Genomic DNA, 26,194 nt, shown 5'->3' with positions numbered 1-26,194 from the left:
AGTAAATGTTTGCCATAACAAAAAGAGAGAGAAAATAATGGAGAGCCATTGAAAGAGCTTGACAGCCCAAGATTGGGCCTGTAGAAGAACTATACCCAATGATAACTGAATTATGGGTGAATTATTAGCAAATATTTACAAGTACAAGCATATTTATAACTGTACACTCATGGTTCTTACCAGACTGTCTACATCTATACTTGAGTTCACGGCCCACTGCAAGGTTCCCATAATATTCATGGCTAGTGTAAGAATAATGCCAACTGTTCCTTCCCCGTTACCTGCAAGTACGAAGACACATTTTAAAAACCTGTATGTAGAGGGGCAGTTACATAAGTGATGCAATAATAGATCCATGCCCAAATACAAAAGGTGAGAAATGCACAGATTAGTACTGTAAGGAGGAACAAGCTGAGCCAAAATGCACTATAGTACAGTATGAGGCACTGATAAGGGATGGATGAACCAGTCTAAATGTGGTTCACAACAACTGCACATGCGACCAGTAGATAGTCTGTTCCAGATCTCAGGACATTATTTTTTTTAAGTACAGTACAGTGATACCTCGGGTTAAGAACTTTATTTGTTCTGGAGGTCCGTTCTTAACCTGAAACTGTTTCTTAACCTGAGGTACCACTTTAAGTTAATGGGGCCTCCCACCAAGGCGTGCTTTCTGTTCTCATCCTGAAGCAAAGTTCTGAACCCGAGGTACTATTTCTGGGTTAGCGGAGTCTGTAACCTGAAGCATCTGTAACCTGAAGTACCACTGTATGCACTTTAAAAAAAAGAAAGACCTCTAGAAAGGGGAATGCATTACAAATTAGCTGCAAAGCTCCTGAGAGGATATGACATGATGGCATGCTGTCTCTCCTTTGGAATTTATATGGAAAGCTTCCCTCGCCTCCCTCTTAAATAAAGCTGAGGGAGGGATTATACAGCGTCACCTCCAGACCTTCCAGGGGTTTTTGCAGCCCTGTCTGCAGGTCATCTGCCTTTCCAGCAGTTCCAAGCTGTTGGAATTTTTTTTTTTTTAAATGATATTTATTAAAGTTTCAGAAAAGGTTACAAAAACAAGAAAAAAAGAAAAGGGAAAAAAAGAAAAAATACAAAATACAGAAAGATAAGAACACTTAAAAACAAATCAATCTTTCCATGTCTTGTCTTTCATTTACTTGTTTCCCTGACCTCCTCACACCACCCTTTTTTGTATTCCAGTTCAGTTAGTCAATTCAGCAAATCCTTTCCTTCTTTGTTTTTATCTTAATCCTTTAACTTAATATATTATAACTTTAGATTCTCACCTGTTAACAATCCATTTTTACATACTCCTTTATAACATTGCTGCTAAAGCCACTTAACTTCATTCTGACATCATTCTAACAATCATTAATTTTGCAGTATTTCTGTAAATAGTCTTTAAATTTCTTCCAATCTTCTTCCACCGACTCTTCTCCCCAAGCTGTTGGAATTTAAAGTGGTACCTTACTTGTCAAACTTAATCCGTTCTGGGAGTCTGTTCAACTCCCAAAACAGTTCAAAAACCAAGGGGCAGTTTCCAATTGGCTGCAGGAGCTTCCTGCACTCAATTGGAAGCCGTGTTGGACGTTTGGCTTCCCAAAAAACATTTGCAAACTGGAACACCCAGCTTTGCGGTGTTCGGGAGCCAAGCCGTTCAACTACCAAGGTACCACTGTATAAGGAAATGAAAGAAAAGGCAGCCCTTGAATGAGCTTATGGAATTCAGATGGAGTTTGAATCCCGAAGTAAACCTTGTCCAACCTGCACTTTAATTGGTGGGTGACAAATTTGGCAAGTTCACTTTGGAATGAAGACCCCCCCAGTTTCCATGAGCATCTCTAGCACAGATGCCAACCTACTTTAGCTGTTTGTGGGCAAATGCACTGGACCAAGGCTGTGGAAACTCAGACCGAGGAGCCTAATGTTCTGTCTGGACTTCAGGGTTCTTTCCAAGCTTTGTCTCTTCCCAAGACACACAACTCACTGGCTCTGCTCCACACCACTTTCTAATTCTTTTGCGAATGTGACCCTGAACTGCGATAACGCCTCTTGCTTGCATAGGTGGAGATGGAGAAGTGTAGAAAAATAATTTCGCACTGCTGGAATGTGGCCTGCTGTACAAAGGTGAAAATCACTTCCATTGGTCAAGCCCACTTCTGTCTCTTGACCCCAGCACATCAGTTAAAAGGCCCTTAGGACGTGTGGACAGTATTATGGAGACTGGAAGAAGTACTATATGCAACCTAGTTAAGGTCTGAATATGCAGCAAAACTTCTTCTTTTTTAACCTCATTTTAGTATAGAAAGCAAAGCTACGTACCTGTAGTTAAAATAGAAACAAAGGTCACAATGGTGAAGAAGACAACAAAAATCATTTCTATCCTCATCTGGAACCAACGTAATGTAGACAGATAAAGGAACCAGTTCGCCGTGTGCAAGTTCAGGGCTTTATGAAATAACGTCTCAAAATAAGGTTGCCGTCCAAAAGCTCTGAGTGTCCAAAGCCCCTTTAAGCTTGTAACAAGATGTGTGAAAATTGGACTTCTTGCTATAAACAATGCAAATTGAAAATAATAAGAGTTTTAGTACTTTCCAGAAATGAACTGGGTCTTTTTTAAAAACAACAACACAAAGATAACAAATACGTTTTCCATTAGACATATTCTTGCCTTCTTTTATAGCACTACATCATGTCAAAGAACATTCAGAACAGCATTTCACAGACTGTGAATATCTACTCTCCATTCTTTGATATCAGTCTGTATATATCTGCAACTGCTACAAGTTGTGTGGTTGCACGTCGAACAAAAGAAAAACCTGCATATCTAATTTGCTTATTCTTCAAGGGTTCCTAGTATCTTGGTGCCATTTGCCATCTTTCACCTAGCCCTGTGCCCTTTAAAGGTTCAATTGAATCAATGGGCTTAAATGCTAACCACATGATTTTGGCTGCCGTGAGTAAAAGTGAGTTTCTTGAAACCAAATTCAAGGAGCTCAACTGATCCGTTTGAATCTCCAAAGCTTTTAGAAGCATCCTTCAAAGTTTGCTTCTATGCAAGAAAAATAGTAAGATGGTGTTATGTAGAGTTAACCTCTCCAACAGTTTGTTTTCCATAAAAGAAAGTGACCCCCTTTATGAAACAACAGATGTCGTATTTGTCAACTGCTCAACACAATGCCAGGCTCTTCTTTTTCCTAAAGGATAACCTCTTATACACAGATATGCCCCCAGGCTTCAAGAAAAACCTCCGCCCTTCAGAATCTGCCTCTCTAGGCACAGTTCTCCTACTAGGGCAGGGTTGGGGTACCTATGGCTCTCTAGAAGTTGTTAAACTTAAAAGATTATGAAAATGGAAGCTCAAAATGATCTGCAGAGCAACAACTTCCCATCTCCATACTACACACTGCTTTTTGAGATGCATAAGACATCTCAAAGGCACTGGACTTAGGTCACAATAGTAAGGAGCAGCAAAACCCTACCAATAACAATGCACAAATTATGAATAAATCCAAAATCTACTAAATGGACAAATTTAAGGAATTCTGGATTTACTAAAATGGTAAGGCTGTTGAATGTTCCTAACCAGCTTGCCTCCCTAATAAAAAGTAAGTTGTCTCTCGATACATATCCATTCCATATGCCAAATCTCATAACACTCTGTTGTGCTGCAGTTATGCTCATAACATTTCCCCCTCTGCAAAGCAGAGCACACTTTATTAGTCTGCTCCTGAGTTTTCGCTGAATGTCTTTACAGGGGTGCATTCTGTCCTCAGACTTTGGAATCTTGCATTGGGAAATTAGAGGGAGCTGGAGGAAAAGTGAAATGGTAAATCTCTATTCAGTTTATTTTTGTATCTTTTAGGAATCTACCAATTTTTGCCAGCCATACCTTCAGATTCCAGTTGTTTCAGCTGCTGAGAAGTGTGCAGGAAGTATGCTCTTAACATAACAAAGGCTCCTATCACAGGCACAGATGCCAGGAAGATGTAGGGTTGTATGACTGATACTACTGCTATAGCACCAATCACAATGAGCATTAACTGCAGGATGAAAGAAAAATGCTATTGACACAGTAAACGTCCCCTCTACGTTACAAATTCCAAATTGGTGATTTAATTTCCCCAGAGGAGGTATTAGCATATATATTTCAAACATCCCAGCAGTGTCTTCCCAACAAGGGTTTGCATCTGAGAACAAAAAGAAACTGATAGTATTTGGAGCTAAAGGTCTTGGAAATTAATAAGTGGTTTCATGATTTGCTAAATCAAGCACTCATTTAACAGTGGTCTAGAAGACATCACAGTGTTTTTCAAATGCACACCTGTACAATTATCAAAATAAGATGCAGATTCTTTCATACAATTATCATGGAACACTATGTCAATTCATGAATATAAATATTGAAATCGTTCTATGACGATGCAAAATGCATACCTTTTTTGCATAATATTATCACGAACAAGGCTCTAGATTGTCCTTTATGAATCATGGATTTTGCTTTCTGGTGGAACTATTTATTCTGCATCACCCCACGGATATTTGTCTTTATCAGGAACACATAACATCAGAACATTACTCAGGGTAATCACAGACAATCATCTGAGGCCCTTCTTTGTGTGCCTCCTCCATGAGAGGTCCAGAGAGCAGCAACACAAGAAGGGGCCTTTTCTGAGGTAGCTCCCCACTTGTGGAATACTCTCGTTAGAGAAGCTTGCCTGGCGCTGTTATTACATACCTTCAGGCAAAAACACTCCTCTTTGTCTAATTAAACAATCTATGGCCCTTTAAACGATGGGGGGCTATTATTTTTGTTTGTTACTATGGTATGTATTTCTGTGTTTTTATATTGTAAATCGTTCTGTGATCCTCGGATGAAGGGCAGTATAGGAAATTAATCATTATTAATAATGTAATAATTGAAGAGAAAAAACTGCCTCAAGGCTCATCAGCAAAGGACTTGATATCTTATAACAACTTGGTCAAAAAAAAGGCAGAAACAATTCTAATAAAGCTAAAGCTATCATGGAATCATAGGACTGTAGAATTGGAAGGGACCCCAACGGTCGTTGTCCAACCCCCTGAATTGGCAGGAATCCCAGCTAAAGCATTCATGACAGATGGCCATACAACCTGTGCTTAAAAGCCTCCAAGTAAGGAGTTGATACTTACTGTGGATCTATCACAGCAAGTAATTCAATGATTACTTGAAAGCTTCAAGTTTTATCACCAACAGCGGATGGCACGGTGGGCCTGCACTGCTCACCTGACCTCGATCCACTTCAGCCACCACAGCACCCCAGAACAGAGAGAAGAAGGAATGTCATGACAGTGTGGTGTAGTGCAAACATGATGGCAGGAATGCCAGAATGGCTCTGCCATTGTGTTTGCACCATGCCAACCTCACCACCACCACCACTGGACCCCTCTGTGCTGGTAAGCTGCAGTGACTCAGCCACACGGAGGTCAGATGTAGACCCAACACACCACCTGCTAATGTTTATCACCAAGTTGGTTTACTGGGAAATCTTAACATGGTCACCAACTTTGGGTGACTGGAAGCTCTTTCATTTATGAAATGGATCAGCCTCAACCACACGTTGTATCTCCTGAAATGCTGCAATATGGAGGCCAAAAGCTTGACAAGCCATGGAAATAGAACTTGCATTTTATGCCTTGGAAGGAAATGGACTCACCTGTCAAAGTCATAGGGCTTAGCATTACTTTTGCAAATTCCAGATTAATATATGAATTTATTTCATCCAAGATGAATGCTCATTAGATACATTTTTGTTTAACACCAGTTTTTTCTAGGTGGCTGCTTTATGAAAATAAAACCATTGCGGAACAAAGATCTGTAAAAAAATGTATGCCCTATCCATATATTGGATAGCTCAGTATCCATTATTGTCATGTGAAGTGTTCTTGGCTGGTTATTATTTTATTTTATTTTAAGCTAGCTAGGCAGTGAAGGAGGAGGAGAAAGCGTATGGAAATCATAATGCAGGCTTGAATGATCATCACAGTTTTAACTAGAATTTAAGAAAGGAGTGTTTGATTCAGCTAAAATATGCATCTTCATGAACATGGGAAGAACCCTACTGAATCAAACCATCTAATCTACCATCCTGAGTACAAACAGATGCTTCCAGGAAGCCCACTACCAGTACAGTGAGGTCCTCCCTCCCTGTTGCCCCAACAACTGCTGTTCAGTGGCATAGATTGCATATAGCTATCACAACTGTCACAGAATTCCCCTTTTAAGGCCATCTGATGTACTGGTCATTGCCACATCTCGGGTCAGATAAACCATGCACACTGATTACGTATTATGTAAATAGGGATTTTATTTGGTCTATCCTGAATTTGACACCACTCAATTTAATTGGATTTTTCAACCCAAGTCTCTCTCTGTGTGTGCATGCACACTCATATCACAGAATTGTAGGGTTATAGATTTGGAAGGGACCCTGAGGATCATCTAGTCCAACCCCCTGCAATGCAGGAATATGCAGCTGTCCCATACGGGGATCGGACCTGCAACCTTGGCATCATCAGAAGGCCTTGTACACCTTCTTCTGGCAACTCCTGCAGCCAAGCTGGAGGCAAATGTACTGCTCTGTTTTGGACCCCATCAGTGAGGCCAAGAGGGGAGTATTGTCATCTGGGCAGTCCAAGACTTCCATACACACTGCCCAGGCTTGCACCCCAGGAAGGTCACATTGGTTTTGCTAAACAGCGGTTTGACTTCACCCCTAGAGACGCACTCCATTGTCTCTTGAGATGCCAACAAGGAAGCCAGGAGGAGGATGGAGTAAGCAGCTGAGCTAAGAGCCTCGTGCACAAGAAGAAAAGAGCAGAGAAACATAAATGGGAGAAAAGAAGAGTCATAAAGGCACAGATTGGGTGGCAAAACATTGAAAATAAGCTTTATGTATACAAACATTATGAGCACTCATTTATTCTTGTTGCTTCTTATTATTCATTAGTCTCTTTTTATTTTCTGATCTTCGTAAGTGATGGCCAGAAAACCAGAAAACAAAGCACTGTCAGCCACTCTGCAAAATATATATTTATTTTCACAAACCTGAATGAAGTCAAATATTGTAAGTGGTAGTAGGTCATCCAATATTGCTATATCCTTTGAGAATCTGTTAAGTATTCCACCTACAGGTTGAAGAAAATGAAATGATATAGGAGGAGGAGATTATTCCTAATATGAGCAAAGTTTATTAATATATTAACTGTACATATAACCTTTCTTAGTAGTAATAATTAGTAATTACTACTTTCTTAGTAGTAATAATTTCTGAGTACTTAAAAAAAATGATGTGAAGTTTTGGAGAAAATTTAGCACTGAACTGAAACCTACCATAAAAAGACATTTGTTTTCATATAGACAGCAGAACTTTGGCACAAGGAGACTGGTCTGAATGATCTACAGTATAAGTAAAATTTTACAAAGGACTGCCTATGTCACGTTATTTCATATACATGTTGGTAAAGAGGCATGCAGGACTGTAGCCCAATGCATTACTGTCTACTCAGCATAACATTAAGAAAATGCACTGTTTGTATAGGGGAACATGATCGCATAAGCAAAAACAAAGAAAAATAAGGCAGCTGGAGTAATGGAGCACAAATAACTACCGTATTTTTTTGTGTATAAGACGCCCCCTATTTTTGGGATACTCCAAATTAAGAAAACATCCCTCAGCACGACCTGTGTATAAGACAAGCCCCAATTTTAAACCTAATTTTTTGGTTTAAAAGCCTAGTCTTATACACGGGAAAAATACAGTGCTTATTATGCACTTGGGAATGGGCCATAGTTCCCCCACCCCGGTATAAAAGGAGTAACTGGAGAGAAAAGTGACTGGTTTGGTAAGGCACAATCCAAATCCCAGGTTTGCCACGCTAGAGGGGGCTCGGATGAGGTGGTGATGTCCTTCTGCCCTGTACATGTGTTAAAAGTCTTATCCTCTTTTTTACCTGGCTGCCCTAATTTAAAAGTTGCTACCCAAATAGTGGACAATGACCCTCCTTTGCTCCCCTAAATTAGTTTTTTCTGGAGTTGTACTCTGCCTATCCTAAACATGTTTATTCAGAGGTCATCTCTTTTGACTCGAGCAATGGTTAAATTCAAACTCAGTGTTGTTTAGGACAACTCTCGGAAGTTACACTGCATTCAACAAGGCTTCCTCTCAGATGTGTGCTGACCTAAATAGCTTTCAACCCAAGTACCGCATTCTAGAGCATGGGTAGGCAAACTAAGGCCCGGGGGCCGAATCTGGCCCAACCGCCTTCTAAATCCAGACGGACAGTCTGGAAATCCGCATGTTTTTACATGAGTAGAATGTGCCCTTTTATTTAAAATACATCTTTGGGTTATTTGTGGGGCCTGCCTGGTGTTTTTACATGAGTAGAATGTGTGCTTTTACAGTGGTACCTCAGGTTAAGTACTTAATTCGTTCCGGAGGTCCGTTCTTAACCTGAAACTGTTCTTAACCTGAAGCAGCACTTTAGCTAATGGGGCCTCCTGTTGCTGCCGTGCCACCAGAGCACGATTTCTGTTCTCATCCTGAAGCGAAGTTCTTAACCCGAGGTAATATTTCTGGGTTAGTGGAGTCTGTAACCTGAAGCGTATGTAACCCGAGGTACCACTGTATTTAAAATGCATCTCTAGGTTATTTGTGGGGCATAGGAATTGGTTCATTTGGGGGGGGGTTCAAAATATAGTCCGGCCCCCCACAAGGTCTGAGGGACAGTGGACCGGCCCCCTGCTGAAAAAGTTTGCTGACCCCTGTAATCTAGAGTAACTGAGAGGAAGCTGATGGGCGAGGTGACATGTGCCACAAAGGGAGTGAGCTGGTTTATACCTGCTTTCAATGTGTTGAAGGAAGACATGGGTGCCTGAAGGATGGCGTGCAGCATCTTGCGGTGAAGGGTTTTAGAAACTGAGATGAGAGTATGCACCAAGGGTAGGCCTCGAAAGAGGCCCAAGGCAAGTAAGGTATCAGCCACTCCCACATAAATGTAGAAGATGTAATAGCCGCTAGTCTCCGTAATGATGACTGCATAGCTCTCCACGTCTTGGGAGGAAGCATTTCTTGCCTGTGTTGCATTTCGGCTATCTGAAACAGACAACCTATTGAAAACAAAACAAAGCATAGACTATGATCAATACAGGTCTGAGTTAATTCTTTGTTCTAAAGTTGGGGGCAGAAATCGGAACTTCTGATCTACAGAAAATGGAAAATGAATATTTGGTAAAACTGTAATAATAATAATAATAATAATAATAATATTTCTTTATATCCAGCCCTCCCCAGCCAAAGCCGAGCTCAGAGTGGCTAACAACAGTAAAAATAGCACATTTTACAAAAAATCACAGTCAATTAATTGAAATACATTCTAAAATCAATTCAGAATCAAATTAATGGCAACCATTGGGCTAGAGTTCTATGAGGATTACAGAATGAGAGACGGGATCAGACTGTGCCTTGGCCAAAGGCCTGATGGAACAGCTCTGTCTTGCAGGCCCTGTGGAAAGATGTCAAGTCCCACAGGGCCCTGGTCTCTTGTGACAGAGCGTTCCACCAGATTGGGGCCACAGCCAAAAAAGCTCTGGCTATGGTTGAGGCCAGCCTAACCGCCCTGTAATTTGCAATAGTGGTGAGGAGAATGTCAATTTCAAAGGAAAGTGTTTTAAGTTTTTGCTATGGCAAAGTATATTCATGCTCACTTGTCTCTGTGTGTGAAAGGCAGAGAAGGGATTGGGTATCAATAAAAAGGTATGCAGTGTTGCAAGCCCCACCCACATTTGGTTCTGCCAGTCATTTGCTGTGACTCCCAATTGATATTTCCCATAGGTCAAAAAATCTTCACAGAAAAAGAAAGATTGGACATGATAATGAATTTCATATAAGGCAAGGGTGCTTTGAAAATGGTTGCCTTGCACACTGCTGGTTCAGAAAACTAGCTTATTGATAAGCATTTGCTAAGGGATGCGGGTAGCGCTGTGGGTTAAACCACAGAGCTTAGGACTTGCCGATCAGAAGGTCGACAGTTCAAATCCCCGTGACGGGGTGAGCTCCTGTTGCTCAGTCCCTGCTCCTGCCAACCTAGCAGTTCGAAAGCACGTCAAAGTGCAAGTAGATAAATAGGTACCGCTCCGGCGGGAAGGTAAACGGCATTTCCGTGCGTTGCTCTGGTTTGCCAGAAGCTGTATGCTGGCTCCCTCAGCCAATAAAGCGAGATGAGCACCACAACCCCAGAGTCGGTCACGACTGGACCTAATGGTCAGGGGTCCCTTTACCTTTACCTAAGCATTTGCTAAAAATGCAGGTACATCAAAAAATGTTGATCAGTGTTAGAACTATAGTAAATATTTGTTGGCATCCATCTGTCTCAAGAAACAATGGAGTGCACCTCTGGGGGTGAAATCAAGCTGCTGGAGAATCACAGTGCTTGCTGTGGCTGCAGAGGCCAGTAAATTGTAACTGCTGCCTCCCGTATTGTTTTTGCGGTGTTAGGAGCACTGAAGTAACCTCTCTGAGGCGCAAGCCTGGACATTATGTATGGAGGTCCTGGGCTGCCCAGACAACAGGACCTCCCACCCACTCTTGGCCTTGCAGTTGCTGTCCAAAGGAAAGCCGAGAGATACATTTGGCACCAGCTTGGCTGCAGGAGTTGCTAGAAAGAGGTGTGCAAGACACTATCCCACTGTCTTAGGGACTCCACTCCAGAGTGTAGGGTTTGCTCCTTCTTCCAAAGATGTCCCGAGAGACAGGGAAAATTGTTTTTTTCCCTCTGGGTTTATTCCCAAAGCCTTTCTCACAAATGAGTAGAGCTGCAAGGCAGCAAAGGTTTAGGATCAGAGTTTTCCTTCTCCTAGTTGGGCTACCTCCCCAGATTGCCGAGCTATAGTAAACAACTAATAACTAATAATAATAATAATAATAATAATAATAATTTTATTTATACCCCGCCCTCCCTGGCCAGAGCCGAGCTCAGGACGGCTAACATCAATAAAATTTCAGTAAAAACATAATAAGAAAAAAAGAGAAAGAAAAAAACAATTTAACATACAGGTTAAAATGCAATTTAAAATGCAGCCTCATTTTAAAAGTCAAAACCATAAGGGGAGGGAAACATAAGGGTCAGACTGAGTCCAAATCAAAGGCCAGGCAGAACAGCTCTGTCTTGCAGGCCCTGTTGAAAGATGTCAAGTATATTTTATATACTTAAAATAATATAATACAATAAACACTCACTTATTGATAATCAATACTCCAGCAAGAGAAGCAGCCACCTGCAAATAAGAAACACATAGTTAATTGTCTGTCATCATTATTTCCTGTTCTTATCTTGCTCTTTTTCCAAGAAGTCCAAGATGGCATACATGTGAAAAACATAACAAGAGCCCTGCTGGATTTAACAAGCAGCCCATCTAGCCCAGAAACCTGTTCTTATAGTGGACAACCATCTGTCTAGGGAATTTTGGGAAACACTGGGTATGAAAGGAATCTAAATAAAATAGTAGCACATGTTTAAATCAACTTCCTATTTTTATCTAATTCCTTTGTGTATGTGTTAATTTTTTTTCCCCTTTTAAAGTTTACCAGTTTATAGTTTATCAACCTTATTTTTACCCTCTCTTTTCTTCCTTAGTTTACAGTGCAATGCTACCAATGTCTACTTAGAAGAAACACTGTGTTAAATAGAGCATGCAGAAAGGTAATTGTTAGTAGGATCACACCGTTAATTTCACACAATCAGATTTGTTTTTTTTAGTAAACTATGGGTCAGACTAGAACATATTTAATCTAGAATATTAAAGGTTTCCCTCCGCCACCTTAAATTTTAGAATTAATTGGTATCTTCCCCTAAATGGTTGAAGTGGGTTATTTTGTTTTCTAATGAGCCATGCTACAGCCTGATTGCTCAACTCACAATGCCTACATGGAATACTGTGAGCATGTTCTGTTATGTCTCTTGCAGCTACTTGATATGATGGAAATTCTTAGAAATGACATGGTAATGTAACTGATCAATATCAGCCAAGAGTGTAGCTTCCTTGTGGCGGAGAGCGGGCGGGGAAGGCGCTGGCATGCATCCTGGGGGCATGGCGCGCCACCCTCAGGGGCGTGATGCAGTGGGGGGGCAGCCGCGAGTGCTCCCCCCACACTCCTCTTTCTCCGCCAGTGCCTGTGGGTTAGGAGTGCCAGCGGCTCCCTTCTGCTGCTATCACTATGAAAAGAATTATACTAACACTGCTTTCATTTATAGTAGCTTAAGCAGAGTTAAGTTAAAATAGAGTTAATAGAAGAGTCGGTGAAAGAAGACTGGAAGAAATTTAAAGACTATTTACAGAAATATTGTAAAATTAAGGAATCTTAGAAGGATGTTGGATAGAAACTAAGTGGTTTCCAGCTGTAATGCTTTAAGAGATACGAAAAAAGGCTTACAAATGGGTAAAAGCTTAATGGTAAGGATTTGCTGAACTAACAAACTGAACTGGAATACAAAAAAGGGAGGTACGAGGAGGTCTGGGGAAATAAGTGTAAGGAAGATATGCTATGGAAAATTAACGTGTTTTTAACTGTTTTTATTTTGTATGTTTCTTTTTATTTTTCATTTTTTTGTTATATCTTAAAAACTTTATTCTTTTTTCTGTATTTTGTATTTTCTTGTATTTTTATTTTTTGTTTTTGTGTAATTTTTGTATTCTTTGAAACTTTAATAAATATCATTTTTTTAAAAAATAGAGTTAATATACTTACCTCGATTAGAAAAATAACTACACATATAATTAACACAATAATCAACTTTTTGTGGACAGTAATATATCTGAAGTATGTATTCCATGTAGTAACAGCATTCAGGGTCTCTGAATCCTCACAAAAATATTCCTGGGAAAATAATGGACAAGAACACAATTAGAACCAGAGCTTTCTTTCTAGAAAAATAGGAGCCGGTAGTCACCATGAAGTTGCTACAGTAAGACGCACACTTTTAACAACAAAAAGAGGTCCGTACCCTTGAGTGTCCCCTGAAAAAAGCACCGATTAGAACTATCTGAATAACATAATATTTCGTTGGCACCTTATTCAAAGGAATGAGAGCTGACTATTGTTGAGATGTGTATAAAACTTTTTAAATTTCTAGCTGTCTTCTAAACAATATGATATACCTGAAAATTCCTGACATCTCATTGTTTTCGGATGTAAAAATGGCATCGGGGGGGATTTTTTTCAGGGAAACCCTGGATGTATGGCAATGTGATGGAAAAAGCAGCTCCAAAAGCTTAAAAATCAGTATTTTGGGGGGAGGTTCCCCCCCCCAAAAGGTGAACAATTTCTAAAAAGCTCAACAATTTTGCGTATGCCAGGAATTTAACTTTTCTGAAATATGGCAGCCCTACAATATGATGATCACACAATAAGATGCTTAAGAATATTTGCCCAGTCTATTTCTTTGCATTCATACTTCTAACTTTTTTATTTAAAAAAACCATTGAGGAGCTGCAATGAAGGAGAAGAGTTTGACAATATCTGACAACCGCTGGTTATTGTGCAGATGTTGAATTTTTTTTTTTTTTTACTATTTTAAGGATGTGTTATGTTCACCACCTGGATATTTTGTTGTAATCATTTATAATTGCATAGTACACAATAAACAAGGCACTGCTGTGCTCCCTGAAGCACAGCCCAAATGTTATCTTTGTGCTTTGATTCAACAATAGTACTACTCAAGTGTTGGGTCTACTCGCGTTCAAACAATGCATGGTTGTGGGGAGTGGAGCCACACATATTATCCAAGCTGCAGCCCTTCATGCATTCTTTGAATGTGAGTAAATCCAACACCTGAGTAGGACTATTACCGTGAAAAGAATCTCCCTGAGATCGTTGATTAAATTTTCAAATGTGAAATCAAAGGGGTATGTGATACAAGAATGCTCTACTGGGTGTTCAGTCTTAGAGGACCGGCCATGTTACGTAGATACTGGGAACTGAAGCCTATCTAACAACGGTCTTCCAGAAGAGCAGCCATGTTAGTATGTTTGCTGATAAAATAGTTTTTCAGCAATGTAAAAGAGTAGCCGGGTTATTATGGGATAAGCTTTCATGGACTACATTTTATGAGGTGGATGGTATATAAATGCACATCTACCAACAGTAATTTGAACCACGTACCTTTAAATCCTCTTCATTAAGCTCCTCGCTTATTTCTGCCACACTGTCCATAGACAAGCGCCTGGCATAGATATCTGTCTCGCAAGATGGGTGGGCTACTGACATTTTACGTATGGATACGTTGCCCTTTTTGTAAAAACTCTGACGTTGGTGAACTGATGTCCGGGTCATCAAGTTAAGCACAGACTGTCTTCTATGTTCTCTAAACGTGGGTCCTGCGTTGATCACATTGCTGCGTGGCAGAATTGCCTCTCCTTGTTCAGAGTCCGGTACCAACGAAAACCTTCTTTCTACGGGTTTCCCAAGGCCTTCTTCTATACCATTGACCTGCAGTGGAGTTTTTTGCATAAAGGAGAACTTCCTGCTAGAATTCAGCGCATTCATGACCGAGTTCTTCCTTTTTTCCACAAAGTTTGAGGTCTGTTTAAAAGACGTTCTCTTTATTTCGTTTGGTGCACCCATGCCGTCGCTACCAATAGAAAGTCTCCGCAGCGTTTCGCTTAGAATGGAGTTCCTTCGATCTGTGCTGAACTGATCAAAACCATCAAATCCCATCAGCTCAGAGCTAAAGTTGGGTCTCTGACCCTGAAGTTCAGAAAAGGTCCCGTAGAAATAACAGCTTCCTTCGTGTAAAATTAGTATCTTGTCTGCTATTTTCAAATGTTCCAGCTTCGATGTAACAAGTATTCTAGTTTTATTGACAATAAGTTTGCAAACACAGCTTCGCAAAAAGAAGGGGGGGAACAATTAGAGATTTCAAGGTGGGTAATCATTGCTCATTTTCTGTCCAATTTTGATTATATTCTTTGAGTGCTTTCCAACTTAAAAGCAGCAACCCAGATTCATTTAGCCAAGATACGATTTGAAGAGCAAAAGAAAGTATGCCACTCAATTAATTGTGCACTGAGGACTCTAGCTAGGTATCTGAATATCATAGCCACCAGCACTGGGTATATGGGGCACAGGGAGCTCCAGCCCCCTCAATGCTTTGAATCAGGGGGCCCACTCACCCCCAATATTGAGGGGGCCAACATCCCCTACCACCCCCGGGCACCCTCCATGTGCTCCAGCCCCTGCCTGTTTTTTTTAAGGCTCAGTTAAACTATTTTTTGCACACAAACATAGATGAGAAGTGTGTTCTTTTAAATGTCATTAAGTGGCTGATAACAGCTAAGGTGAGGTCAGCAAACCAGCACAAAGGGTTATAGCACATCCTGGGATGATCTACAGAACTACTGAAATTCAGACTAAGAAGCTTGGAATGATCATGAGGTACTGCAATCCAATTAGTTACAACATCCATAGAATAATGTGCATTTCATGATGTTCTGAACCTACCTAAACCTACTCCTAAAAGCATTAAGCATTTGAACTATCAAATTATACAATAGAAAATCTGTTTCTTGGGTTTGGGTGCTGTTTTGCACAAATTCTTTTGCATTACGTTGGCATAATACCCTGTGCATTTATTTATTAAATAAGGAAATTTTATTTATTAAATTTATTTATTTAATAAAATCTATTTATTAAATAAGCAAATATGTCATAATATACTATACCTTTCAAATATTTCTTTCTCTGTTAACATGTCTAGATAACCGAAAGGGGAATCCAAGAGATATAAATCAGCATCTTTATATACTGCTCTAAATAAAGGACATAAAAATGAAATTAGCTTCCATTAAAAGTAAATGCTAACATTTAATTTATATTTGGAATGTTTCATCAGAATATTTTTTCTATTAGTATATGCAATAAAAACATCACCCAGAGAATCCAGTATTGTGATCACGTAGGCTTTATAATCCACTATATTAACATTTAATTTCAGGAAACAATTACAGTCTGAATTTTTGAACGCCATGGTGCCTCTGCTGCAGTGCCACTGGACCTGCCTGCATCTGCCCCAGTGGCAACAAAATATGTTTCTCGCATATTGGTTTCTACAGCCACAGCAGGCACTGTAACCTTCCAACACTTTGATTTCACCCCCAATGGCGCATTCTTCCATTGTCTCCCAAGACAGACAGATGCCAGCAACAACCGATACCAAGCACTTATCCATTGACACGCCACATAAAAGCATGGTGCTTTGCTTGGATCTTAAATCCTCAGTGATTAAATTTGAATTTCGCCATTGTTGGTGAACACGGTGGCAATCGTGTTTCTCCAGAATAAGCTCAAAATGTAAACAAGAGGTAAATTAGCCCATGACGGTGCTGTAGACATATTTTTTATCTATGTGATTAACGAGGTCCCATATGAATGGTATCTACATGTTATACTGGACATGGGTGGTGCTGTGGGTTAAACCACAGAGCCTAGGACTTGCCGATCAGAAGGTCGGCGGTTCGAATCCCCGTGACGGGTGAGCTCCCGTTGCTCGGTCCCTGCTCCTGCCAACCTAGCAGTTCGAAAGCACATCGAAGTGCAAGTAGATAAATAGGTACCGCTCCAACGCGAATGGAAATGGCGTTTCCGTGCTCTGCTCTAGTTCGCCAGAAGCAGCTTAGTCATGCTGGCCACATGACCCAGAAGCTGTACGCCGGCTCCCTCGGCCAATAAAGTGAGATGAGCGCCGCACCCCCAGAGTTGGTCACGACTGGACCTAATGGTCCTTTACCTTTACCTTACATGTTATACAGGGGAAGGATCTGACTATTCCAGCTCTACAATTCTCTTATTCTATTCCAGTTCTCTTAGTTTAAGTCGTATAACCGTCGTCTGAAAGCTGCCACCTATTCCTGTAGTGTATTACTTCAGTTGAAATGGGAGCATCACCAATAATTCTAGTTTAAATAAGGACTGTGTTGCTAGCAACAACTCTGTGCTAAAACCACTACCTCCCATGTGCTTCCCATAAGTGCTGAGGAAGTGCCTGACTGAGGTTGCAATGGGAGTAGTTGCACTAGTGAATAATGCAATGCTGAAAACTTTGGGCAGACATTGCACCCGTTTTCAGAGGCAGGGATGATTTCAAACATTATAACAATGGGAACCTGAATGCATTAGTTCTTGCAGAGTGGAAACTGCTAGTTACAACAGGGGAGGAAAATGGAGTGTAGGATTATTTCTGATGCCTCCCTTTAAATGTCAGAATTTTGGAAAAGGCTAGAATTTCATACCATGAACTAGAAAGCTGTATTTGAAAACATTAAAAATTTAGCAGCAATTTTAGGCACCAGAAGTTTTTCAATTAGTTGTAAGAAAGCAACAAGGTTCTGAATTTATAAAACCAAATCCTTACCTTGCATATGAATGTGAGACTTCCATTAATCATGAGAAATTGCATGCTGATAACAAAACAAGTATGGGCTGTATTAAAAACATCATACAATTATTTCAATTTACCTGGCGAGAGAGATCCTGGCTCTCTGACCACCACTGAGAGTGATCCCACCTTCTCCCAAAACGGTGTCATCTTTTTCTGGAAACTTCGAAATGTCCTGTTGAAACATTTTATAAAAGATTTTTTCCCGGATTACACCACAGCTTCTCAATTTATATCATATGGAGCAATTCTAAGTCATAAAAATGAGCAACTGAGGGCAAATTCACACAACTTGTTTGCCATTTTAACCAGATCTGCTTGGGAGCAATCTCTCTTTAAAGCTCTTTGCAACCCAATGGGCTCTTCAGAATCCTGACTAATCTAATCATACACAGGATTTGGCCACTTTACAGCTCACCCCAGCTACCCATAACCTATACAGATACCAATTGGCTCCAGTCTCCCTTCATTGCAATAACTGCTTGATTGTTTCTAGCCTATGTTTTGTTGTTATTTAAAGGTAAAGGTAAAGGTACCCCTGCCCGTACAGGCCAGTCGTGTCCGACTCTAGGGTTGTGTGCCCATCTAACTTAAGAGGCCGGGGGCCAGCGCTGTCCGCAGACACTTCCGGGTCATGTGGCCGGCGTGACAAGCTGCATCTGGCGAGCCAGCGCAGCACACGGAAACGCCGTTTACCTTCCCGCTAGTAAGCGGTCCCTATTTATCTACTTGCACCCTGGGGTGCTTTCGAACTTCTAGGTTGGCAGGCACTGGGACCAAGCAACGGGAGCGCACCCCGCCGCGGGGATTCGAACCGCCAACCTGACGATCAGCAAGTCCTAGGCGCTGAGATTTAACCCACAGCGCCACCCGCGTCCCTTGTTGTTATTTGGCAAGCAACTAATCCATTAGATGAGCATTCCTCTTCTCCCATTATGCTTAGTTTATGCGGTAGCCTTTTGTGATGGACATGGCAGATATTTGATATAATGCAGAAAATATAATTTCCCAGCCATTCATTTAGTGGCATGGGACACAGTTTCTTAGCAAGCACACATGGTGGTCTTTAAGAACTCACCAGCTTCCATCCTGGTGGCTGGCTGCTTTTAATTAAGCCCTAGAAATTATTGCCATCTCTATTTGACTGGTATTATTTTTAAAGTACATTCTTGGGTGAGGATCTGTGCTTCAAAATTGGGATAAGACTTCCAAAATTTTAAATACTCCACCCCCCCCACAAACACTTTTAGGGTAAAATAGGTTGTGATGTTCGCACCCGAGTAATAGGAGATCATCATGCACAGACTAATAGCAGACCAACAAGCACTGCCCATATTGTGTTTCCTCTGGGGTAGATAACAGCACATGTTGCTTTGCTTTCTTCCTTGGGAAAGGCTGCACATCTGCAGTAGAGCAGAGAGGACCACATGCACCATGCTACGACTCTTACCAGCTCTAGACCATGAGTCAACCCTTGTACCTTTAAGAATTCCCTCTGCTGCAGGAAAAATCCATTGCACTTTTGAGTAAATTATCTAAAGCAGGGGTCAGCAAACTTTTTTGGCAGGGGGCCGATCCACTGTCCCTCAGTCCTTGTGGGAGGGCTGGACTATATTTTTTTTCGGGGGGGAATGAACAAATTCCTATGCCTCACAAATAACCCAGAGATGCATTTTAAATAAAAGCACCTATTCTACTCATGTAAAAACACCAGGCAGGCCCCACAAATAACCCAGAGATGCATTTTAAATAAAAGGGCACATTCTACTCATGTAAAAACATGCTGATTCCCAGTCTGCAGGCTGGATTTAGAAGGTGATTGGGCTGGATCCGGCCCCCGGGCCTTAGTTTGCCTACCCATGATCTAAGGCTAATTGTTCTGTAAGACGTTTATCCCCTTTTCCTGCCCTACATTTGTTTTAGTTTCATCTTTCAGTCTTTGGGCTCATTGTGCTCTGCTGGATTTGATTAGGTGGTCAGCTACTAAGACAAATACGCTACCAGCAATTTAAACTCTGGTTTGCTTTGTAAAGAAACACAATAATCCTGGGCTTCCTTCAGTTTTTCTCTTTCCTGATTCTCTAAACATTGCTTTGGTTATTTTCTGAATGTTTTTTCCCCTCCACAGTTTCAGCATTAATTTCACTGTGGGCACTTAAGCTGGAGACAGTAGTCTGGTCTGTTTTGTAAGCTGCTGGGACTCTTTTGAAGATAACCTGTGTATCTGACAAACTTAACTATAAAATACCCATAGGAACAAAAGCAATCTCTTATTTCCTCTGATCATTGGCAGTGAGAGTCATATACAAAAGGAGAATCCTGTTAGCATCCAAATCAGAATCCCAATCCCAATCAGAAGAAAGAAGACCTTCTTATGTTCACTGGGATTCGATATATGAAGTCTAACAGGAATGCAGGTGGTGCTGTGATCTAAACCACTGAGCCTCTTGGGCTTGCCAATCAGAAAGTCAGCAATTCGAATCCCCATGACAGGTTTAGCTCCCGTTGCTCTGTCCCAGCTCCTGCCAACCTAACAGTTTGAAAGCACACCAGTGCAAGTAGATAAATAGGTATTGCTGTGGTGGGAAGGTAAACGCCATTTCCGTGCGCTCTGGTTTCCATCACGGTGTCCCGTTGCACCAGAAGCAGTTTAGTCATGCTGGCCACATGACCCGGAAAGCTGTCTGTGGACAAACGCCGGCTCCCTCAGCCTGAAAGCAAGATGAGCACTGTAACCCCCTAGCCACCTTTGACTGGACTTAATCGTCCAGGGGTCCTTTACCTATATGCAATCTAAGGCTAATTAAGAAACATACCAAAATGAGGGGGAAGTTTAGATTGGCAGGCAAGCAGAAGACTGGCAGGCCACTCTGAGAATAGATGGTCGAACTAAATGGCCTTTAGACCTGGTTCTCTTCCTACGCTCTTAAGGGGGAAAGTAAGATTGTGAAACAATTTTCTTGAGATATTTCCTAACTTGTATGTGGGTATCACGATTTGCCAGGTTTTCTGAGACCTTTATCAAAGTTCATCGAGGCCTTCTCAACGTCCACTGTATAGTTCTGAGGGAGAAAACTGCATTGGAGTCTACTTCTCCTTAAGCTCTCAAGCCAATCATGTTTCTTTAAAGTTTTACTTGCTCCCTTCCCACCAGCCTTGAGTACAATTTTAAGATTGTCAAGGACTGTTCTTAAATACTATACTCTGTGCCAGACATAATGCATTCAGCGTCCCTGGTAAAATCCTGCATTTGTTTTAATAAATAGAAATATAGGTCCTTTTCTGAGGGAAACACCACAAACCTTGATGGATTTCTGGTTCCATCTCAAATATTTTTGGATTGAAAAGTACCACTAATGAGGTCTTTCAACGCTGCAAACACTAATTCAGAGTACAAGTAAAATGTTCCACCCTGCAGAATGTGCTTCAATGTATCCTAAAAGGAATTTTTTTTCCTCCTATCTCAAAACCCAGAAAGTTATGCAAGCTATTTGCTTTCTCTTCCATCTATGCATAATTGTATTTGATAAAGCTACCTCACACATCTCCTTCAATCCTTCAAGTGAAATTTGATAGTACATTCTTTGGAACGGATTGAACACCAGTCAAAGGAGATAGGGGCTATTAATGATTGGGTTTCCTGACATGAAAACAAATCAAGGCACGAATGGGGGAGTGATAGTCTGACCTTTCACTTTAGCTGCACCAAGTAGTTTGCTGCTTCAAATATACATACATGAGAAAGGTAATATAAGTAAAAGGTAAAAAGGTAAAGGACCCCATGACGGTTTAAGTCCAGTCAAAGGCAACTATGGGGTTGCGGTGCTCATCTCGCTTTCAGGCCGAGGGAGCCGACATTTGTCCACAGACAGCTTTCTGGGTCATGTGGCCAGCAGGTCTAAAGCGCTTCTGGCACAACAGAACACCGTGACAGAAACCAGAACGCACAGAAATGTCATTTACCTTCCTGCCGCAGCAGTACCTATTTATCTACTTGCACTGGAGTGCTTTTAGACAACAGCACCACCCACGTCCCATCAGAAAGGTAATATATGAACTATGACTTACAGGTATGAGATGAGCAAGCTGTTCAGCATTCCATATTACTTGCTTAGTATAGCAATGTGATACATGCACTTTTGCAAATGCTAGTTAATATACACTTCTGATAAAAATATTTTAAGCGCTGTCACTAGTGCTACATCTTCTGTCTCATCCCTATTCTTTTCCTTCTATTCAGACCCGGAAGATATATAGCTTACCTGGATGAGCCATTTGCAGGTTATGCAACACAACCTATCCATCACAAAAACATAATTTCTGCTTTAATTATTTTGTTGGCAAAGCCCGACTTTAGTGAACAGACAGACTTTGGAAGTACAGCAACCTCAAGCAAGAATTGGATTTCTACAATTTCAACAACCATTTCAAAATTTCAAGATTTGGCCAAAGAGATAACAGACGTGCATATACATTAGTATAACTTTTACTATGACATCATTATGGCTGTTTCCTCTTAACAGAATGCATAATATTTGATTCTTAGATTTACTATCCTAGTTTTGGGACAGCTATACCTTATTATACTTAAAAATTCAGATGGTTAGTTCTCTACAATGTAATTGAAATCAATCTTGCAGCTGATGACGGGTTCCACAAGAGTATGACACATCTCAGGAAAATGTTGTCTCGCTATCCCATTCTCATTTATTTTATCATGCTTTGAGTAGATGTGTCAACAACTATATTTATTTCTCTCTCTATATATATATATATTTGCATTTGATGCCCATATTGACCTTAACTAAATTGTAAGCCCAGTGTTGTTTTGAAATTTTAATTTTAGTTATAAATACAGGTTGCTTTATGATTTGGACACATTTTAAAGTCAAGGCTGTGCAATGAGATCTAAGCAGAAGAGGACTGTACCTTGAACAGGGAAATTAAAGCACTAGGGTTCATATAACCTTGTGCTAAATGAGGAAAATACTGAATACAGTACAGTACTAATAAATTATAAGTGCTTCTTTGAATTTTAAAAATCTTATTCAGCACTTCTTATACAGTGTTGCCATTAGCTATATGTACCCCTGCAGCTTTTAACCACAAACACGTACTACAAGCAAGAAGAAAATATTAAAGACTGACCTCTTCTAACTGACAGGCTTTGATGACACTCTTGTATCGGAATTCATCATAGGAAACCCCAAAGATGATGTTTTCTTTAATTGTTCCAGGCATGATCCATGATACTTGAGGGCAAAAGGAAATCCTTCCACTGTGTTTAATTTTACCTTCCAAAGGCTCCAGCTCTCCCATGATCATCATCAGGAGAGAAGTCTGTTATTGAGATTTATAATAATTAACATTCATTCTTTAATAAAGAGGTGTGTACAACAAGATCTAGCAGCCATGACTATTCTAAGTTTGCAACTTTGTACAATATGTTTATATGATTAATTTGAAAGGATGAGGTCTTATGTGCATGGCTTGGCAGATTCATTCCAATACAATTCAAAATGCAAAAGGATGAAAAGTCTGAAAATCATCCTTGCAAGCTCAGAAAATAGCCTGTCAATCATAGAAGTCTTTCACATTTACAGAGTAGACCTCAATGCCCCTGTGAATCTCTGATGAGTCAGGCAAAGCATTAGGTGTAAATTAATCATAAACTCAGAGATATGACTATTTGTGCAACCTTGAAAAAGCGTAATTAATTTGTGTAACTTTTTAATTGATCCTATTAATGATTTGGCTTGGTGTGACATTTCCTGCAATACCTCTCTGTAAAATAGTACAAGAGTACAGCTAGTGATTCATTCTAGCTTCAAAGCCCTTCAGGAAGCTATTGATCGCGACTTCAGAATACACTTGCCATGGTTTCTGAGTTAATTAGTAGCTAATAGTAACCTTGTGGCACTTAGTGCACATCAAAGTGGTGAGAAATATGAGGAAATATCATACATGTTATCAAAGGTACTCTAAATGCAATCCGCCTTCAGAAATTAGCCTCCATGCATTCCCTTCATTTTTTCTTTGCATGCCATGAAAGCTAATTTCTAAAGGGGGTCTACTTGTCACAGAATGCCTTTAGTTAGTAAAACAGTCATAAAACTTTATTTTTAAACTTCTGCATCTCCAACAGAGGTGGGCTTCCTGTGACACAACTTGAGAACTTAGGACAGCGGTTCTCAAATTTTAATTCTGAAAGTGTGGACCAGAGAAAAAGGATTTGAGAACCACTGTCTTAGGAACTGCTGCTAAGCTGTGACTTGATGAGTTAGTTATCGAGAATAACTGGAGTCAGGGCTGGTGCTAACATAGCAAGATGCAAAAGCAAACAAAATACCCTTTAAAGTTTAAAATCCTTCCTGCCCTTTTAAATATTGTGTAAAAAAGGTAAAGATAAAGGGACCTCTGACCATTAGGTCCAGTTGCGAACAACTCTGGGGTTGAGGCGCTCATCTCCCTTTACTGGCTGAGGGAGCCGGCATACAGCTTCCAGGTCATGTGGCCAGCATGACTAAGCCACTTCTGGCGAACCAGAGCAGCACACGGAAATGCCGTTTACCTTCCCACTGGAGTGGTTCCTATTTATCTACTTGCACTTTGACATGCTTTCAAACTGCTAGGTTGGCAGGAGCAGGGACCGAGCAACGGGAGCTCACCCCATCGCGAGGATTCGAACCGCCGACCTTCCAATCGGCAAGCCCTAGGCTCTGTGGTTTAGACCACAGCACCACCCGTGTCCCTTATGTGAGGTAGAAAAGGTTTTCCCTTTTCTTGCGAGGAATCCTATTCGGAATAAGGGAATTTCCCTTTAAAAAGGGGGAAAGTTGACAGCTATGCTTAGGATCAAACAAGTGCTTTTATCAAAACAAGTTTCTGGAAATATTTAAATTGTAGCTTAGACAACAATAGTATTTGATAGAATGCATGAAAGAGCTATTGGCCTACAGATCCTTTATGCAACTGGCAGGTCTCTGGCTGTCATTGGTTGGGGGAGCTCTACAAGTTAGTCTGTTGTTGCCAATGCCTAAGCCAATACCGCTCACATTCTGTAACCAATAAAGTTGTGGCCTAAATTTTGCCCACTAACGTTAACCTAAAATCTGTGTCCTTATATCTTAATTCTCCTGGGGGGTGGCTTGGGAGCCTTGACATGCAAATATTTCAGCAGTCTGCCATCGGTACCTTTCCTGCTCCAGTAGACCCCGCAACAGCCAGCATCTCTCCCTTTTCAATTCTGAAGTTGATGTCCTTAAGGACAGGAGTAAAATGAAGTTGGAAGTTGCTGAAGAAGAGACCATCACTAGTAGTGGATATTTTCCTGTTGCCATTTTCCTGCTGTGCTTTTGCAAAGAACTCCCCAGATCCCTGCAAAGAGGAAAAGCAAACGCTCAAAATTATAGAGCAGCAACAAGGAGGTCTCTGTGGATGCATAAATGAGTTCTCTAAAGAAAATGCTTTCATATTATGTATCTGCATTATTATTGCATTAAAATAATTCTATATGCCATCCATATTCCATTCTGATGTTTGCTATTTTGAATGCGGACATTTTGGAGATGGACCCTAATTTAAAAACTGTAGTATATTTATTGTATATTCATCAAGCCGCTTCTTTGTGCTCCTCGTACAAACACCCACACCCACCCAAAGACGAACTTCTCTTCTTCTTTGCATTGAATTCCCACCCCCTCACATCACCTGCATTTAAGCAATATTGCAGCATGGTTGCCAAATATGGTTAAGGTTTACCAGATTTCCCATATCATCTGGAAATCATAACTGAAAATGGATTCTGAGTTAGAAGAAAATCTGGCTTAACTTGATGTTAACAGCTAACCTTGGTGTAGATGTATTGAATATCCACAGTTAGCCGGATGTATGTTCTGGTATTAATCAAGCAATTTCATACTCTATATCAAAACCCGCCCCAATCCCTCAAATTGGTATGCAAAGGTGAATCAAACTTTTTTTTAAAAAATGTTATTATAGGCCATTATTGGGGTTATCAGGGTGGAGTCTAGAAAAATGAGTGTTTTTCTTGGAAAGCTTGGATAAAGGGAGAGATGAGGAGGCAACTTCTCTTCCCTTTTTCCCACCATCTGCCTTTGTAATGAGACACTGGCATGTACTAGAAGATGCACCTATTTTGCGACGCCAGTCAATATTTATAGACCATGTTAGTCGTATGGTGTAGTGTTGAGAGTGTTCCTTACATGGCAATTCAGCACCCTGGGTGGTCTTAGTTGGGCCAGTAGCTATATCTCAACCTAACCTCCTTGACAAGATTGTTGTGAGGATAAAGCATAGCGTCTCAAGGGGGAGGGAACCACGTATGCCACCTTGAGCTTATTGGAGGAATGGTGGGACAAAAAATTAATTAAGACACCAGATGATTTTAAGGATTTTTTGAGGTGGTTGTTTTGCACAGAACACCACAATCTAACTGGTAAAATATGGACAGCAATATATCCTGGAATTTTTGCAACCTCCCCAGTAAGCTTTCATTCATATTGAACTAATTAAGGCATTAAGTTTGCCATGGTTGTTTGTGGCTGGGCACTTGTACCTTCTAAAACTATATCTGATGCAGAAATTCATCAGGTGAAGATTTACGCAGCATGGACATAGAATAACAGCGCAGTCTTCACCTGCTGAACATCAGCTTGTCTTGTAGTTATTAAAGGAACATGAAACAGTT

The 26,194-nt window shown here is 40.7% G+C and overlaps 1 protein-coding gene across 3 annotated transcripts in view; it reads right to left on the bottom strand.

Annotated features, from left to right (window-relative positions):
• The window catches only part of CFTR (CF transmembrane conductance regulator), a 93,181-nt gene that overhangs the window by 28,478 nt on the left and 38,509 nt on the right, over nt 1–26,194 (bottom strand). For all 3 annotated transcript variants that reach the window (XR_013991147.1, XM_081023455.1, XM_081023456.1), the window contains 12 exons: nt 24,679–24,861; nt 22,633–22,824; nt 17,565–17,659; nt 15,773–15,859; nt 14,214–14,934; nt 12,801–12,929; nt 11,292–11,329; nt 8,895–9,163; nt 7,103–7,182; nt 3,908–4,058; nt 2,338–2,565; nt 181–281 (listed from right to left, as the gene is read on the bottom strand). Coding sequence is in view for 2 of the 3 variants with exons in the window: in XM_081023455.1 (XP_080879581.1) it covers nt 181–281; nt 2,338–2,565; nt 3,908–4,058; nt 7,103–7,182; nt 8,895–9,163; nt 11,292–11,329; nt 12,801–12,929; nt 14,214–14,934; nt 15,773–15,859; nt 17,565–17,659; nt 22,633–22,824; nt 24,679–24,861 (2,274 nt within the window). In the remaining variant the exon portion in view is untranslated. The remainder of the gene's footprint in view (nt 1–180; nt 282–2,337; nt 2,566–3,907; nt 4,059–7,102; nt 7,183–8,894; nt 9,164–11,291; nt 11,330–12,800; nt 12,930–14,213; nt 14,935–15,772; nt 15,860–17,564; nt 17,660–22,632; nt 22,825–24,678; nt 24,862–26,194) is intronic.

The sequence above is a fragment of the Podarcis pityusensis genome (genome assembly GCF_964106645.2).
Source record: "Podarcis pityusensis genome assembly, chromosome: 10".
In the NCBI taxonomy this organism is placed as follows: Eukaryota; Metazoa; Chordata; class Lepidosauria; order Squamata; family Lacertidae; genus Podarcis; species Podarcis pityusensis.
The sequence above is the reverse complement of the archived record's forward strand: the minus strand, read 5'-3'. Positions and strand labels throughout refer to the sequence as shown.